The 16345-nt window shown below is 36.8% G+C and overlaps 1 protein-coding gene and 1 non-coding gene across 4 annotated transcripts; both read left to right on the top strand.

The window, feature by feature from the left end:
- Window positions 1-3986: 3986 nt before the first annotated feature.
- On the top strand, window positions 3987-16192 carry LOC132187263 (coatomer subunit beta'-2). 3 transcript variants are annotated; one of them, XM_059601519.2, is made up of 25 exons: window positions 3987-4122; window positions 4381-4401; window positions 4589-4650; window positions 4942-4996; window positions 7426-7462; window positions 7596-7921; window positions 7999-8130; window positions 8229-8377; window positions 9108-9176; window positions 9565-9715; window positions 9830-9895; window positions 10897-11085; window positions 11441-11581; window positions 11678-11752; window positions 11903-12079; window positions 12186-12277; window positions 12373-12489; window positions 12870-12984; window positions 13136-13207; window positions 13504-13700; window positions 13783-13876; window positions 14080-14186; window positions 14319-14448; window positions 14749-14984; window positions 15761-16192. In XM_059601519.2, exons 1-24 carry the CDS (start codon window positions 4120-4122, stop codon window positions 14938-14940), a joined length of 2769 nt encoding a protein of 922 aa, XP_059457502.2. In that variant the 5' UTR covers window positions 3987-4119; the 3' UTR covers window positions 14941-14984; window positions 15761-16192. The 3 variants fall into 3 exon arrangements, with proteins under 3 accessions (XP_059457502.2, XP_059457504.2, XP_059457505.2); XM_059601521.2 differs by having other exon boundaries at window positions 14749-14960; XM_059601522.2 differs by having other exon boundaries at window positions 14749-14908.
- Window positions 5985-6113, top strand: LOC132188909 (small nucleolar RNA snoR134). Its single transcript, XR_009440968.2, has one exon. It is a non-coding gene; the product is annotated as a small nucleolar RNA snoR134 (small nucleolar RNA).
- Window positions 16193-16345: the final 153 nt, after the last annotated feature.

Raw genomic sequence — 16345 nt, forward strand, 5'->3', positions numbered from 1 at the left:
ACTCTTAAACGGCTTAAGAAGTTAGTTTGCATATGAGTATTTGCTTAACCTAGCTAGTCGAATATGGAGCCTGAGTCAATACAGCAAGGCATTTGGTTTCAAAGAGAGATGATATATATCCTTTTATAGATAAGCAAACTTGGAGATTGATGTTTTCTTAACAATGTGGGACAAGTTAACAGGTTGCATTCAGACTGCATTGGGACAACGCCCCCTACAAAAAAATATTTTTTTAACGTCTCTCTCTCAATCCCCCTCACCAGTCACAACGGAACTTCCACCTGAACTCTCATTTCCCACTCTCTCACTCTCGCTCACCAGACAGGTAGTGATAGTGTTTGGGTCTGTTTGATTCTTCAATAGTTTATGCCTTTCTCAATCTCCCTCAATAGTTTCTGCTTGATTCTTCTTCCTTTCGTTTGGGTCTGCTCTAATTGAATCGAGGTCTTTTTAATGATTGTTCTCTCTCTTTTTGATCTCGAAGGGTCTAGAATTTTTCATTCTCTAACGCTTAAATATAAATGCAATTTTAAGGTTTTAATAATTATGAGATTTATAATTAATTATGTATTACTTAGTTTATATATATATATACGAGCTTATACAAGCTATTCATGAGCTTAGCCGAGTCGAGCCGAGCTTGCTTCGTTTAATATTCGAGCTAGGATTTGTGTTTATGAAGTGCTTCATTTAATATTCGAGTCGAGCACGAGCCGAGCTTATGCGAGCCGAACCCGAACTTGCTCGCGAGACGCTTCACTCACTTAACAACCTTAATTTTAACAAGGAGGAGGTGTTTTATGCACTTCAACAAAATGGTGCCTTACAAATCACCGAGTCTAGATGGTTTTCCTGCGGGGTTTTATCAAGAGCAATGGGAAGTGGTGGGAAAGGAGGTTTGTGATGCCATTCTGAATTTTTTCCATACTAGTAGTTTTGATGCGGATATTAATTATACCTATATTGCTTTGATTCTCAAAACAAAAAATCCCACTAAGGTTACCGAATTTCGCCCAATTAGCCTTTGTAATGTTGTCTATAAAATTCTCTCAAAAGTGATTGCAAATAGGCTTAAAGTTATTCTCCCTCATATTATATCTAGTAATCAGAGTGCTTTTATCCCGAAGCGCCTGATTTTTGATAACATTTTAGCTGCTTATGAAACACTTCATACCATGAACTCTCGTATGTGGGGGAAGGAAGGGTATATGGCTATAAAAATTGACATGAGTAAGGCATATGATAAGGTAGAATGGGTTTTTCTGGCAGAGGTGATGAAGCGTATGAGGTTTGCTCAGAAGTGGATTGATTTGATAATGAAGTGTATTTCTACTGTTCATTATTCAATTCTTATTAACGGAGACCCGGTGGGGCATATCAAGCCATCTCGAGGAATATGACAGGGGGACCCACTATCCCCCTATCTTTTTCTTATTTGTGCAGAGGCTTTAAGCTCATTACTCCACAGAGCTAATTATGTTGGGGATTTAAAAGGAGTTCCAACTTCAGTGGGAGGGCCAAAAGTAAACCATTTATTCTTTGCTGACGACAGCCTTCTTTTCTGTAAGGTTAACAGGGAGGAATGGAATTGCTTGGCAGGAATTTTAGAGATGTATGAGAGAGCCTCGGGGCAGCGGCTTAATAAAGACAAAACAACCATATTCTTTAGCAAAAATACAAAGCAAGTGGCTCGGGATCTTATCTTTCGTATGTCTGGGATTAATGCATCACAACGTTTTGACACATATCTGGGTTTGCCGGCTTTGGTGGGGCAGTCTCGTATAAGTGAATTCCGGTCTATTATTGAAAGGGTCAAAAGGAGAATTAATGATTGGAAGACGCAATTTCTTTCCCAGGCAGGAAAAGAAATACTTATCAAGGCGGTTTTACAAGCTATTCCTTCTTATAGCAAGAGTATTTTTCTTTTACCTAAAGACTTGTGTAGGGAATTAAATTCACTTATGAGGAATTTCTAGTGGGGTCACAAGGAGAATAATAGGAAGATCCACTGGATGAGCTGGGAAAAGATGGGAGTTGCAAAATCCCAAGGTAGTATGGGATTCCGGGATCTTATTTGTTTTAACAAAGCTTTGTTAGCAAAGCAATGTTGGCGACTTATTCAATCTCCGGAGAGCTTGGCGGGCAGGATTATCAAAGCTAAATACTATCCTCGAGGGCATTTGTTGGGGGCAAAAATTGGGAGTCGACCTTCATTTGCATGGCGTAGTCTTTTAGCAGCAAAGGATCTTCTTCAAGAGGGGCTTTTATGGTGGATTGGGGATGGGAATACGGCTCACATTTGGGGAGATAAATGGTTGCCTAAGCCTTCTTCTTTTGCTGTTCAATCCCCTTGTTCTCAGTTGGATAGGGGAGCTAAAGTCCATGAGCTTATGGATTCAGTTACAGGGGGATGGAACAAAAGGCTTATTTGTAATATTTTTGTGGCTGGCGAAGCAGAAATTATTTGTAACCTCCCTCTTAGCAGATATCGTCAGGAAGATAAATTGATTTGGCGAGCAACTGAAAATGGTATGTTCACTGTTAGGAGTGCGTATTATTTGGAAAAAGAGAGGGTTGATTCGCTGCGGGGAGAGGGGTCATCTACATCAAGTTTTTCTAGGGTATGGAAGAAGATTTGGGGCTTACAAGTTCCTAATGCAGTTAAGGTTTTTATGTGGCGGTCGTGTGCAAATATTCTTCCAACCAAGGATAATCTACTGCGACGTGGGGTTATCAAAGAGGGGCTGTGTATTTTTTGCCTACAGGAAATAGAAACTGTTTTTCACATTATTTGGGAGTGTCCTTCATCAATGGATGTCTGGGGGGATTGTGCTAGAAGACTCCAAAAAATTTATGTTCAGAACCATTCGCTGTTGGAGGTGTTCGATTATGTGACCACAAGGTGCAGTAGGGAGGAGCAAAATTTATTTGCTGTTCTTGCAAAAAAAATATGGGCTAGGCGTAATCAAGTTGTGCATGGGGGTGATTTTATTCATCCTAATAGAATTGTTCAAGAGGCAGGGGATATTCTTATTTCCCTTCACACAGCCTTGGGAGGAGATATTTTCATAAGTGGTGCAGCAGAGCAAGCTCCAATGTCTAGGATCATATGGGAAAAGCCTTTGTTTGGAAAATACAAAGTGAATTGGGATGTTTCGGTTGACATACACCGCAAATGCCTGGGCTGTGGGATTATTGTTCGTGATCATGGTGGATTAGTTATTGCGGCACTGTGTAGGAGATTGGACATTATTCAGGAACCAGTTATTGCGGAAGCATTGGTTTCATTGATTGCGGCAGAATTTAGCAGGGATTTGGGTTTGCTGGATATTATTCTTGAGGGTGACTCTCTTCAAGTTGTCCAAGCTTTTCGCGAGACTGGAGTAAATTTTAGACCATATGGACAGATTGTGGAGGATGCTCGAGCAGTCCTAGGAATGCATCGGAGTTGGATGATTTCTCATATAAAGCGGGAAGCTAATTCAGCGGCTCATCACCTTGCGAAATTTGCTCTTTTATGTCCTACTGAGCAAATTTGGATGAAAGAAATACCTAGGTGTATTTATGATATTGTGTTATTAGAGCAATTTGCTCTGACTGTTTAGAGTTTTTATGCTCTTGGCTACTTTCTCTTTTGAGTAATGAATTTATTATGTAAAAAAAAAAAAAAACTTTGGTTGGCTAGACCTAAAAAAATAAAAAATAAAAAAACTCTGGTTGGCTAGATTACATCATGTGCAAGATCTATACAGTCCCAAGGTGGGCCCCTTCTGCCAGCATGGCAGGCGCGTCACTGCCACCCCTTACTCTGTTGACAACACAAAACTGCCACTCCTCCGATCCTCCCCGTCCTCTAGTCCAACACATCTTCAGATCCACCAACATTTCATCCACCCTATCCTGCACCATCCCTCACAAGAGTACCCCATCTAGTGGCAGTTTCGTAAATCTCTCTCCCTTAACTACAAAGCATAATATTTTACACCAAGCTCCCTACGATACAACTGCAAAACCTCTCTCCCTCTCTCTCTCTCTCTCTCTTGATCCACTGGGCTCGTGGATTTCGATCTCTGGTTTCGTGGTTCCGATCGAAACTTGCTTCTTCTCTAATCTGCAATAATGGTGAGTGTTTCTATTCGATTTCATTTCTCAAACGCTTTCACATTTCATTTTAGATTAGATCTGGCACAAATTCCATTCGATTTGGTGTTAATTTTGCTGAATCACGTAGTTGATTGGGTGTAATTCAAGCAGTTTTTGATTAATTACTTCGAATGAGAAACTTAGAATTAATTAAGCGGTTTCAGTTTCCACGAGATCTGGTGTTTCTTCGCTAACTGACTCTTTTTTTCTTTGGTTCTGTTGTTCGCTCCTCTGAAGCCTCTGAGACTCGAAATCAAGGTACTGTGAAATTAGATCTCAAGTTCTCAAGTTTTGTTTTGTTTTTTGTGTTTTCTGAATTTTGGTATTTTCTGTTTGGTTGCCGAGAATTATTCATTTTAATGTGTGAGCATAGAAACCAAACAGAATTTGGATTTGAAAGTGTTTGATTGTTTGAGTAATGATGTCGTTTTGATCTTTGGATCAGAGAAAGCTTGCTCAAAGATCCGAGAGAGTAAAGTCTGTGGATCTGCATCCAACAGAACCATGGTAAATTATATGCTTTACTTAAATTCTTTGTATTCATATACTTTTATGTTAGAAAAATAGCGGCACTATTATGTTCTTATATGGTAAAATGGCTATTGGTAGAGCAATGTTATATATCCTGAGGCTGTAATTGTGTGGTTGCCTCTCAAATTGTTTTCCAAAGTATCCTAGAGGGAAAATTTATTTACGAAGTGAGGCACTTGCTATGCAAAATCGCACTTTTACACTGTTATGCAAAATTTTAAGTGGTTGTTGTGTACTGAAATCTGATGCATTCAATTGTTATTGCAGGATTCTTGCGAGTTTGTATTCAGGAACCGTGTGTATCTGGAACTACCAATCACAGGTATGGGAATGTAATGATGAAAAATATGATCTGGGAAATTAGAACTGCTACTTTTGCTTTTATTTTTTATTTTTTGAAATTTTCATTGTTAATTTTAATAAGGTGAGATCTGTACAAAGTTGTCAACAAGTTGAACAAATTTACTGTATTTGGAGAGTCTTAGATTGCTCCCCTCTTGCTTCCTTGGTTGAAGCACTCTGCACTCTGCACTCAGAGTAGTCAATATCATGTTCCCGATACATACAGACTCAGAGTCTGCCCTGAGGATTGGTCACCCAGTGATATACTAATTAAGTTAAAGTGTGAGCTGTTCAGGGGGAAGAATGCTAAACTGATCCCAACCAAGTCCTTAGTTACTACATAGAAAGAAGTTATGTGGATTAGAGCCTCGTAGTGACCACAATCCTTGGTTGAAGCACTGTACACTCAGAGTAGTCAAATATCATGATCCCGAGTCCTGACACACTCAGACAGAGTCTGCCCTGAGGATTGGATACCCTGAGATATACTAATTAATAAAAAGTATGAGCTGTTCAGGGGACAGAATGCTAAACAGATCCTAACAAAGTCCTTAGTTACTACATAGAAAGAATTTATGTGAAGGAGAACCTAGTAGTGACCACAATCTTTGAAGAAACAACCCCCCCACAAAGTTCTCATCTTTTTTGGTTTTCTTCCTGTTTTCAAATACATTTGACATACCATCAACCTTTTTAACTTATTCGTATTTATACTCAGTCAAACAAAATCCATCTACGAAGCACCTTTTTATTGTGCCACATATATAAATCACAAACCTGTGGAAGACAATGAGGGCATTCAAGAAGAGGATGCAAGCAGTGATTCACTGTTGTAGGGATGTCACAGCACATCATTCGTTTATGGTGTAAATTTTAATTCTTAAAGTTGGTGAAAATTTTGTGATGTGATTTGTTAATAAGATCCTCTCGTAGTGTCCTCAGTGGCAATTTGATTCTCTTTCAAACTTCTGCACAATGCCTCCCGGGCTTCTCTTATGGGCTTGTTGATGAAAAGCCCCAATGCTTGTGCTGAAGTAGTGCCATTTAGGTCCCGTTTGGTTTATAGAATAGACTTCAGGAATGGAATGACTATTCCTATGGAATAGCCATTTTTCCATTTGGTGAGGATCTATTTTTAAGAATAGTTATTTCCATAGGAATGACCATTCCCCTAAGAGCATCTCCAAGAGAATAGGCTATTCACTATTCACACTATAAACTTTGTTTATTATTATTTTTCTCTCCCTTTCTTTCTTTTACTCTCTCTCTCTTCTTTCTTTCACTCTCTCCCACACAAAATAATATTTAAAGAAAATAGAGAGTAGAATAGATAATCTGTTGGAGTGTGTATGGAAAAATGAGTAGCTAAATTAAAAATTTGTATTTTTTCAGTAGCTATTTTGCTTACTTCTGTCGGAGATGCTCTAAACATGAGAGGAATAGCTATTCCTAAGGCGATAGACAAGGTTTTCCAAATTTTTTTTTTTAAAAAAAAAGGTTGAATGTGTGGGTGGCACACATTCAACTGTTTTTTCTTTTTTAATTTGAGTTTTGGAAAAATTAGAAATCATATGGGTTTTTTTAGTAATTTTGGTTCAATTCCAACTATAAAATATGTGTTGTTATCAAACTAAAGAATATGAATAATTATTCTATTTCAACCTCCTCTATTCTCAGTAATAACTATTCATTTTCCTTATGGAATACCTATTCCGCAAACCAAACGGGGCCTTAGTGTTATAGTTCAACTTGGGTCCTCTTTCATGGCTGACCTATGCCAAATAAGTGGCACATCTCTCTCTCTCTCTCTCTCTCTACATACACATCTATACATGTATGTGTTACATGTATGAGTGCACCTGTGCCCATGCGTGGGTGTATGTGTGTGCTTGTGTTTGTGTGTCTTGTATAATTTGCCTCACAACATTTGTTCTATGTCTTTAATGGAATAATACTATGAAAATAATGCCATTCGTTAAGGTCACTGAGGTATATATCAGAAGGTCTATAAAGGGTTTTTATATGCTTGATGTTTTTGAACGTCAGGAGTTACCTGAAGTAACAAGAAGTCTGCTTTCTGTCCATTCTGTGTTTTATATTCAGCACTTCTGAAGACGCTATGTGTGGCTACATTCTTCTAGTCAACTGTATGATGAATTGAATTTATTTGTTATTTCATGGCTTGTAAGAGGTGTTATGTTCTAATAAAAAAGACCAGTTTTATGTCTGCATATTCTTGAAATGTCAGAAAAAAGTGCTTGAGTTTTCTTCCTTCCTTATGGAGGGTCTTGAGTCGGTTACAAGCCTTAGGAGCTTGAGGTTATTGCTATTAACTATTTTCTATGTTGAGTTCTTTGGAGGTTTATAAAGCATTTATGTCTAACTTAAATCTCCCTGTCACCACACCAGACAATGGCGAAGTCTTTTGAGGTCACAGAGTTACCAGGTATCTTATATAAAATGTTATTTTGTTTGTTTTTATATTTCCCTGCTTGATGACGTTGTCGAGAAGATTTTTCCCTGGAGTCGTTCTTGGTATTAATTTAATTAGGGTGCTAAAGCTATATCCCTACTTGCAGTTAGGTCAGCCAAGTTTATAGCCCGCAAACAATGGGTTGTTGCTGGAGCTGATGACATGTTTATTCGTGTATACAACTACAACACTATGGATAAGGTTAAAGTATTTGAGGCACATACAGACTACATTAGGTGTGTGGCTGTCCATCCTACCCTTCCATATGTGCTGTCGTCATCTGATGATATGCTCATAAAGCTTTGGGATTGGGAGAAAGGTTGGGCATGTACTCAGATTTTTGAGGGGCATTCCCATTATGTGATGCAAGTTACATTTAATCCAAAAGACACCAACACATTTGCAAGTGCATCTCTTGATCGCACCATAAAGGTACAATGGGATTGTCAGTGGTGACTTTTTTTCTTGTAATTATGCTAATAATGCTCTGTTTTCGCAATTCCTTCTAGATTTGGAATCTTGGCTCACCCGACCCGAATTTTACATTGGATGCGCATCAGAAGGGTGTTAATTGCGTTGATTACTTTACCGGTGGTGATAAACCTTATCTAATTACTGGTTCTGATGATCACACTGCTAAGGTCTGCCGCCTGTCCGTTTCTTTTCTTTGCAATATTTCTAATTAAAACATATGTACAATGATCTGGAACATTTATGGATAAATCCTTTATGAAAGCAGGTGTGGGACTATCAGACCAAAAGCTGTGTCCAGACACTAGAGGGCCACACACACAATGTCTCTGCAGTATGTTTTCATCCTGAACTTCCTATAATAATTACTGGTTCTGAAGATGGGACTGTTCGTATATGGCACTCTACCACTTACAGGTAATTCACTTTGTACAATATTTTCTTAGTTTTATGTCTTTGAAATTGGCATGGCCTGAGCTTTTGTTCTATCTTCCTTTGAAGAACTTTTGTTCTTTGGTAAAACAGTTGTTTTTCTGCATAACAGTTCCCTTTCACATGATGGTGTATGATTTTGAATTGAAATTTGAGTTCATAAGTTTGTTTGAAGTATTGGAAAAATCTGTTCAAGTTTATCTTTTTGAACATTTCCCTTCTCCCATCCTCCCTTCTTTTCTGCCCTATATTTTCCTAGATAACCTTATCAAATGATATCCTGTTACGAAGATGCTATGAGGAATTGTCGATGCTTTAGAGTAATGGATGATACAACTTCCACACAACTTGCCATCTTTCTCATGTGAACATAAGAACCTATCATTCTGGTCTTGGTTACATAGAGTATAAATTTGATCATCCTTTATTTCTAATGTGATAAAAGGCTGAATTGGGCTGAAATTCAGATTTAAATTGAGCCCAGAATTGACACAATATTGAAACTTATAAAGTAGAACCTTATTTTTGTGTTCCCTTTTTCTTTCCTTGTTCCTCTTCGTCTCCTTTTTTCATTTTTTCTTTTTTTAATTAAATTTGTTGCAGAATTCAGTATTTCCTTTTCTTTTCTTTTTTCTTTTTTAATTTGAAAAATCCTATCAATGTATGATTGAGTTTTATGGATTTATGCTAACCTTCAGCTCTCATTTACTTTCAGGCTTGAGAACACATTGAATTATGGTCTTGAAAGAGTTTGGGCTATTGGATACATGAAAGGTTCACGTCGGTAAGTTTCTTGATTAGATTTTTCTTTTAAGCAAATATCATTGTCGTTTCTCCTTTAAGTTTGAAGTACTTTGAGGGTTGTATATTCACTCTTATACTTAGAAATGTGTTAATGTGGTTCAAATCCTAGTATGGGATACTTATATTAATTAAGTTCGCTCATTTTCTTAGAGAATGTGAGAGGCATCATTTTAATTGTTGTTTTTGTTTCCTGGCACATTTCTTCTTGAGTTGTTTGTTTTCATGGGTCAAAATTCTTTGTATTACTTTGTTGAGAATTGGGCCCTGTTACTTTGTTGAAGTTGTTTTATATCTTTCAAAATTGTGTCTGATGTGTTCATCTTGTTGTTCTTCTTGCTAAACTACTAGAGTACTGTTTTTTTGTTCAGGGTAGTAATTGGTTATGATGAAGGAACCATTATGGTGAAACTTGGTCGGGAAGAACCTGTAGCTAGTATGGACAACAGTGGAAAAATCATATGGGCTAAGCATAATGAAATTCAAACTGTGAACATTAAGAGTGTGGGGGCAGATTTGGAGGTTTGAATTCAATTACACACCCTTAATTTGCTCCATCACATGGACTTCAGAAATAAAATGATTTGCCTTTTCTTTTCTTGACATTCCAACTTCTCTGTTTACTTTGCTTGTTAGGTTGCTGATGGAGAAAGATTGCCTTTGGCTGTTAAGGAGTTGGGAACCTGTGATCTTTACCCACAGGTGATCTGGAATACTTCTGGTCTCATTTCAATTCCTGTTATTTGTTTGTTGTATTTGTGCATTTTTCATTTCTTCTGCTTCTGCCATGTAATCCGCATGGTAGGAAAGAAATGAGTCTTTGTAAGTTTATGTGTACAGTAACTTATGGTATCCTATCCGATTAAATAATCTTCCTTTGTAGCTATTCTATGCTTGTTATTTAGTCTTTTTGGCTGATGTAACAGTCTGGTTCAGATTTATCGATTTGGGATTACTCATAATGTTCTGGGAACAAAAGAGTTTGAAATTCAGAAATTGTTGTGTATGACAAGTCATGGCTAAGTATAACCCAGATTAAATTTGTAGCAGATTAGTGTCGCACCTTTACTTTTAGGTCTCCTCAGACTGGCTTCTTGTTCCATAGCTCTTTATTCGGAGGCCGAAGTTTGTTTCTATAATCTATAGCTTTTGATTTCCCATATCTTATTTTGTTTAGTTCTCTGCATATCTGAAACAGCTTGCTACCATGCAATTTTCCATATGAATTTCCATCATCTATAGTGATGTTGACATAGAAATAACTTTGTATTTTTAAGTAGTGATTAATGTCATGAAAGTTTTCTTTATAAGTTGATTTTAGCTGTTCAATTTCTGTAATCTGAAAAAGTGCTGCTTGTTCCAAGATGATGATTATTGCTTTTTTCAGGAGGGGAAAAATGGTAAGCATTTACTTGATGGGGAAGGGAAACTGTACTGTAACATGTTTAGTTTTATTAATTCCAGAGTAATAAGCATTTACTTGGTGGGGAAGGAAAACTGTAGTGTAACATGTGGATTTTGAGGATGTGATGTGAAAATTGGTTCTGTGTCCTGCTATAGTTCATGGCAGTCTGCATTTGCAAATGGAAGTGTGAGGATATAAAGAAAGATTGTTCCTAAAATGTTGTGACATTTTGTATAAATTGTTTTTGTGTCTATTTGCATGTGTTATTGGGTTTATTGTTTATTGTTTTTATTTTCAGAGCTTAAAGCACAATCCCAATGGGAGGTTTGTTGTTGTCTGTGGAGATGGTGAGTACATTATATATACAGCTTTGGCATGGAGAAATAGGTCATTCGGTTCGGCTTTGGAATTTGCATGGTCGTCAGATGGAGAATACGCTGTTAGAGAAAGCACATCAAAGATTAAGATTTTCAGTAAAAATTTCCAGGTTTGTCTATATGTCCAGTGAGATGCTGGAAGCTACTGATTTCGTTTCACTCCTTATTTCTTGTCACTTCTGTTGGAAAGCTGGTTGTCAGTTTCATTTCCTACAAAAGGAGTTATGATTCTTGAACATTTTGATGGGTAGTTATAAATCATATTGCCAATTCCAATGATATATTACCTTCAAATTAGGGAAAGGTCATGGAAACCTCCAAAAGTGGATGCCTTGGTTTTGAAATTTGACTCAATTATCAGGATGTTAGATCATGAATATTGGTTCAATTCATCTGTAACCTTGTGAATATCAATTTATATTCTAGTGAATGTTTGTTGAGTTTAATGGAGGTTTCATCTATCAGGAAAAGAGGAGCGTTCGTCCAACCTTCTCGGCTGAGCGTATTTATGGGGGAGCCTTATTGGCAATGTGTTCAAATGATTTTATTTGTTTCTATGATTGGGCTGAATGCAGGTTAATTCGGCGAATTGATGTTAATGTGAAAGTAAGCAACAAAATAACTTTAAGATGTCTATCAGTTGCCTTTTTTTTTCCAGCTACACTGCTTCCTATGTTTCACTCTTTTGTGTTGATGTATCAGAATCTTCATTGGGCTGACAGTGGAGATTTAGTGGCGATTGCCAGCGATACATCATTCTATATCTTGAAGTACAGTGTAAGGATCTATTCAATCTTAGTCTTTCATTTAGTAAATTCTCTTTAGGACACTAGTTCATTTTTTTTTCATGAGATGTGCACGTTTCTGTCATTTACCTGTGGTTTTGTGCAATTTATTACGAACTTGATCTGATCTTTAATGTTGCAGCGTGATGTGGTTTCTTCTTATTTGGATAGTGGAAGACCTGTAGATGAACAAGGTGTTGAGGATGCCTTTGAGCTTCTCCATGAAGTGAATGAACGTGTCAGGACTGGTATATGGGTTGGGGATTGTTTTATTTATAACAACTCCTCCTGGAGGCTCAATTACTGTGTTGGTGGTGAGGTATTGTATATGGTCCATACCTGGTTTGAACTTGTTTTACATATCCAGATATTATCATTCCGTGGATTTGATAGGGCCATCTTGATAAGTTATTCTATTTATTTAGGTAACCACAATGTTTCATTTGGACCGGCCTATGTATTTGTTGGGTTATCTTGCTAGTCAAAGTCGAGTGTATCTAATTGACAAAGAGTTCAAGTAAGTAGTGTTTTGGTTTCTGTCCATTGAGGAGGTCAGTTAGGCTGTTCGCTTCATTATTAATCTTTTTCTTGTTTATCTATTTGTTCATGCAGTGTTATGGGATACACCTTACTTGTTAGCTTGATTGAGTATAAGACTCTTGTGATGCGTGGGGACCTGGAAAGGGCCAGTGAACTTTTACCTTCAATTCCTAAAGAGCATCATAATAGGTGTGTACAGAGTTTGCAAATGATGGAAAATGGCAAATTTCTTTTAATTCTTAAACAATTTCTTCTTATGTGTTACATTTGGCTATTTGGACACTCCTATGTTTCATTTGATAGGCCGAAACACAGTTTATTGCAAAAGTAATTGTTGAACTGTTTCAAAATTGTTACTTGGAAGATATATCAATAGCTATTCTTCATATCTATGATCTGAATGTTCTTGCAAGATGGGTGATCATATGGCTGGCATCTGTGCACATCAGATCTGTTTAGTCTAAAAATATATTAACAGAATTTTATCATTTGTGATATATGTGAAGTTCAGGAACTAAATTGTTCTTTGGATCCTGATGATTTTTTTATTCTTTTTCTTTTGTTGATAGTGTTGCTCGTTTCTTGGAATCACGTGGAATGATAGAGGATGCTCTTGAAGTAGCTACAGACCCTGATTACAGATTTGAGCTAGCCATACAGCTTGGCAGATTAGAGGTTGCAAAGGTAAGTCCAATTCAATTGTGTCATTGAGAGGATATAAGTAGCCTTGAGAGCATTTGTCTGCTTTAGCATTTGAACATTTCTAATTTCCTTTTGAGGGGTGATATGTCCATTTACCAATTTTGACTTGAGTAATTTATATATGTTTGTGCAGGGTATTGCCTCAGAAGTGCAGAGTGAGACTAAATGGAAGCAGTTGGGAGAATTAGCTATGTCCACTGGAAAGGTGTTGATTTCGTTTAGAATAAATCTTTTATTGTGACAGTAGTCTTGGTGAAAAATCATCCCAATTTAATATTTCAAAAAATGCGATAACCTAAGTTTTCATTTGCTTTTAGATGCTATGCTGTTTGAATTTAGTAGTCTCCTGTTAGATGCTATACTGTTTATGTGGATTTTGGACTCGTTGTTGCAAATGTTGCTTCCTCAGCCAAACTTCTCTAGAAACTTATCCTGTGAAATGTTTGTTTTTAATTAAATATTTCACTTAATTGACATTCTGCTCTTTTTGGAGTATTGCAGTTAGAAATGGCCGAGGAATGTTTAAAGCATGCAATGGACTTGAGTGGTTTATTGCTGCTTTATTCTTCTTTAGGTGATGCTGAAGGGATATCACAACTTGCTTCCCTTGCTAAAGAGCAGGGAAAGAACAACGTTGCATTCCTTTGCTTATTCATGTTGGGTAAATTGGAAGAGTGCCTCCAGCTGTTGTTGGATAGGTATATTATTTTATTTTTATTTTTATTTTTATTTTGAACATGAAACATTAGAACACAAATGCATGAAATTATATTTTTGCAGCAATCGGATTCCTGAGGCTGCGTTGATGGCGCGATCTTATCTTCCAAGCAAGGTCTCAGAGATAGTCGCAATTTGGAGAAAGGACCTCAATAAGGTAACTGTTTTTGAGCTGTTTGTTATGCTGGGTTTGGATTGTGTAATAAAAAATTTGTGTTAACAATATCAGGTGTCATAATTGTGAGGATAGTTATTTGGTAGTCTGCTGTAATGCCAAAATGCTACGCATAATTATGCACATATATCTTTATGTATGTATGATCATGTAGATTATTCAACCAAATTTGCTGCTATTTGTAGGTCAATACAAAAGCTGCTGAATCTTTAGCCGTTCCTGAGGAGTATCCTAATTTGTTTGAGGATTGGCAAGTTGCACTATCTGTTGAATCCAAAGTTGCAGAGACAAGGTACTCAAGCATTCAGATATATACCAGCCTTTGTCTGGATGGTTTTTCCTTGAGATTCTTATTAATCTTTTCTCTATGCTGCTACCTGAATAGATAGCAATTATTAACTGCCTTATTTTAATTGCTTTCTAGGGGCATGTATCCTCCTGCACATGAATATATAAACCATGCCGATAGATCACATATTACACTTGTGGAGGCTTTCAGAAACATGCAAATTGATGGTGAGGAACCCCTTGAGAATGGAGACACAGATCACGAGGTACACTCTGCCTATATAATTTATATTTACTTGGTGGAAAATGTGTTTGGTTTTATTTAATGCAAATAACACCATACTGCGTGACATGTTAAACTTGGACTACTTTACGAGCGATGTTTCTATGTATAAGTGTACAATACTTTGGTGTTTCATACTCTTGATATATTGTCAATTTTATTTTTGCTTTTTCTCTTGAACATGTGAACTTCTGTTGTAATTCTCTTATTGTTGGTTCTCCAAATTTTCTATGGAACTTGTGTTAGTACACTTTAATATATTTGTTACGGGTTACTGGTACAGAATGGAGAAGAACAGAATGGAGAAGAGCAGAATGAAGAAGAACAGAATGAAGAGGAACACAATGGAGAAGAAGGTAGCCAGGAGGAGGGTGTCGTAGTGGATGCTGATTCAACAGATGGGGCTGTACTCGTTAACGGCAACGAGGCTGACGAAGAGTGGGGTACGAATAATGAAGGAACCCCGTCGGCCTAAAAGCAATTGGTTGAGCCAATGTGAAAATCCAAATTTTGTATCTGGTGATTAATTGATTCTAAAGTGTCATTTCTAACTCCCATTCCGTAACTTGCTCTTTTTTTTTTTTTTTTGGACTATTACAATATCTACTAAAACTAACCCTACAACTACTAACTCATTGTAATCACCCGTTAATTTTCTTCTTGTGTTATTTTCGTCTTTTTTGTTGTTGCTACTTGTATGCTCAATCTATAGGGAACTATATTATGATCATAATATGTATTATCTAGTACATTATTACATAACAAATGACCAAGTCTAGTCTCTACTATTTGTAATGTCATTAACGTATGTCTTTCTAATATGATATTTTAGAGCGTTTGAACATTTGTAGTGTATTATAGGGCATGTAAGCTAGTTGTTTCTTGATTTCAAATGGGCAAAATGGATTCCTGTAACATCGCCAGCTTGATATGACATTTGACATTACAATGATCTATTGGATTTCTAATGATTTCCATATCTAACTTGTAGTTTCACTGACTTGCTGGTGTTGCTCTGCAATCTTTTCATTTTAGAAATATGGGCATACAATTGAAGATGATTTGTCGCCTTCCTTAGATGTTTGTGTGTGTGTATGCATATTCATATTATGTATATTTAGTTCCATGAATATATAAATTTGTCTACCCTGAATGTATAGTGTGAGCTAAGAACTTGATTTGCATCTTCCTTCTCCCCTTGTCATGCCATCTTTGTTTATTTCTTCATTTATTTTTTATAGACACTGGGTAGATTTATCATGACTTGGTTCTTATTCCTTTTTTTCTGTTGGCAGTGCTTACGCCACATCAGTAGGTTCCAGCTGTATGGATTTCTTAAAGTGAGAAGAGATGAGAAAGCTATCTATCTATAAGTGATTGTGGGGATTTGTTGTTTCTGTTGCCTGATGGTGTGGCTTTGTAGCGCCTTGAATTTTGCCATTGGGCCATATAGTATAAAAAATTTCTTAGCTTTAGTTAATTGCTTTTTCAATTTTCTTCCTTTTCTTTTAGCATATTCTAAGGGCTATCTCGAATTTAGTTCCATTGTGAATGTAGAAAAAATTGAACCAGAGAAGATCACCAGATTTCTTTTTTTCATTGTTCAAATTCTAGATGTTTTTGGTTCCCTTGTTTGTTGTGGGAATTCTCTTATATTCATCTTGGATTGTAAACATGCCTTATTATTATTATTATTATTATTATTCATTTTCTACATGAGAAGCTTATCAAGTGTTGGATTTTCCTAAGACTGGTTTCTTGAGTAAGGTTTGGACCTTCTTTGGGGTGGAAATTGTGGTAAGTCGTGTTTGTGCGTGAGCTTGTTCATATGATGAATGCATTCTGTTTCAATCTTTTGGCAACAGCGAAACTGAAACGCT

This window comes from Corylus avellana, chromosome 6 (genome assembly GCF_965113065.1).
Source record: "Corylus avellana chromosome 6, dhCorAvel1.hap1.2, whole genome shotgun sequence".
Lineage (NCBI taxonomy): Eukaryota > Viridiplantae > Streptophyta > Magnoliopsida > Fagales > Betulaceae > Corylus > Corylus avellana.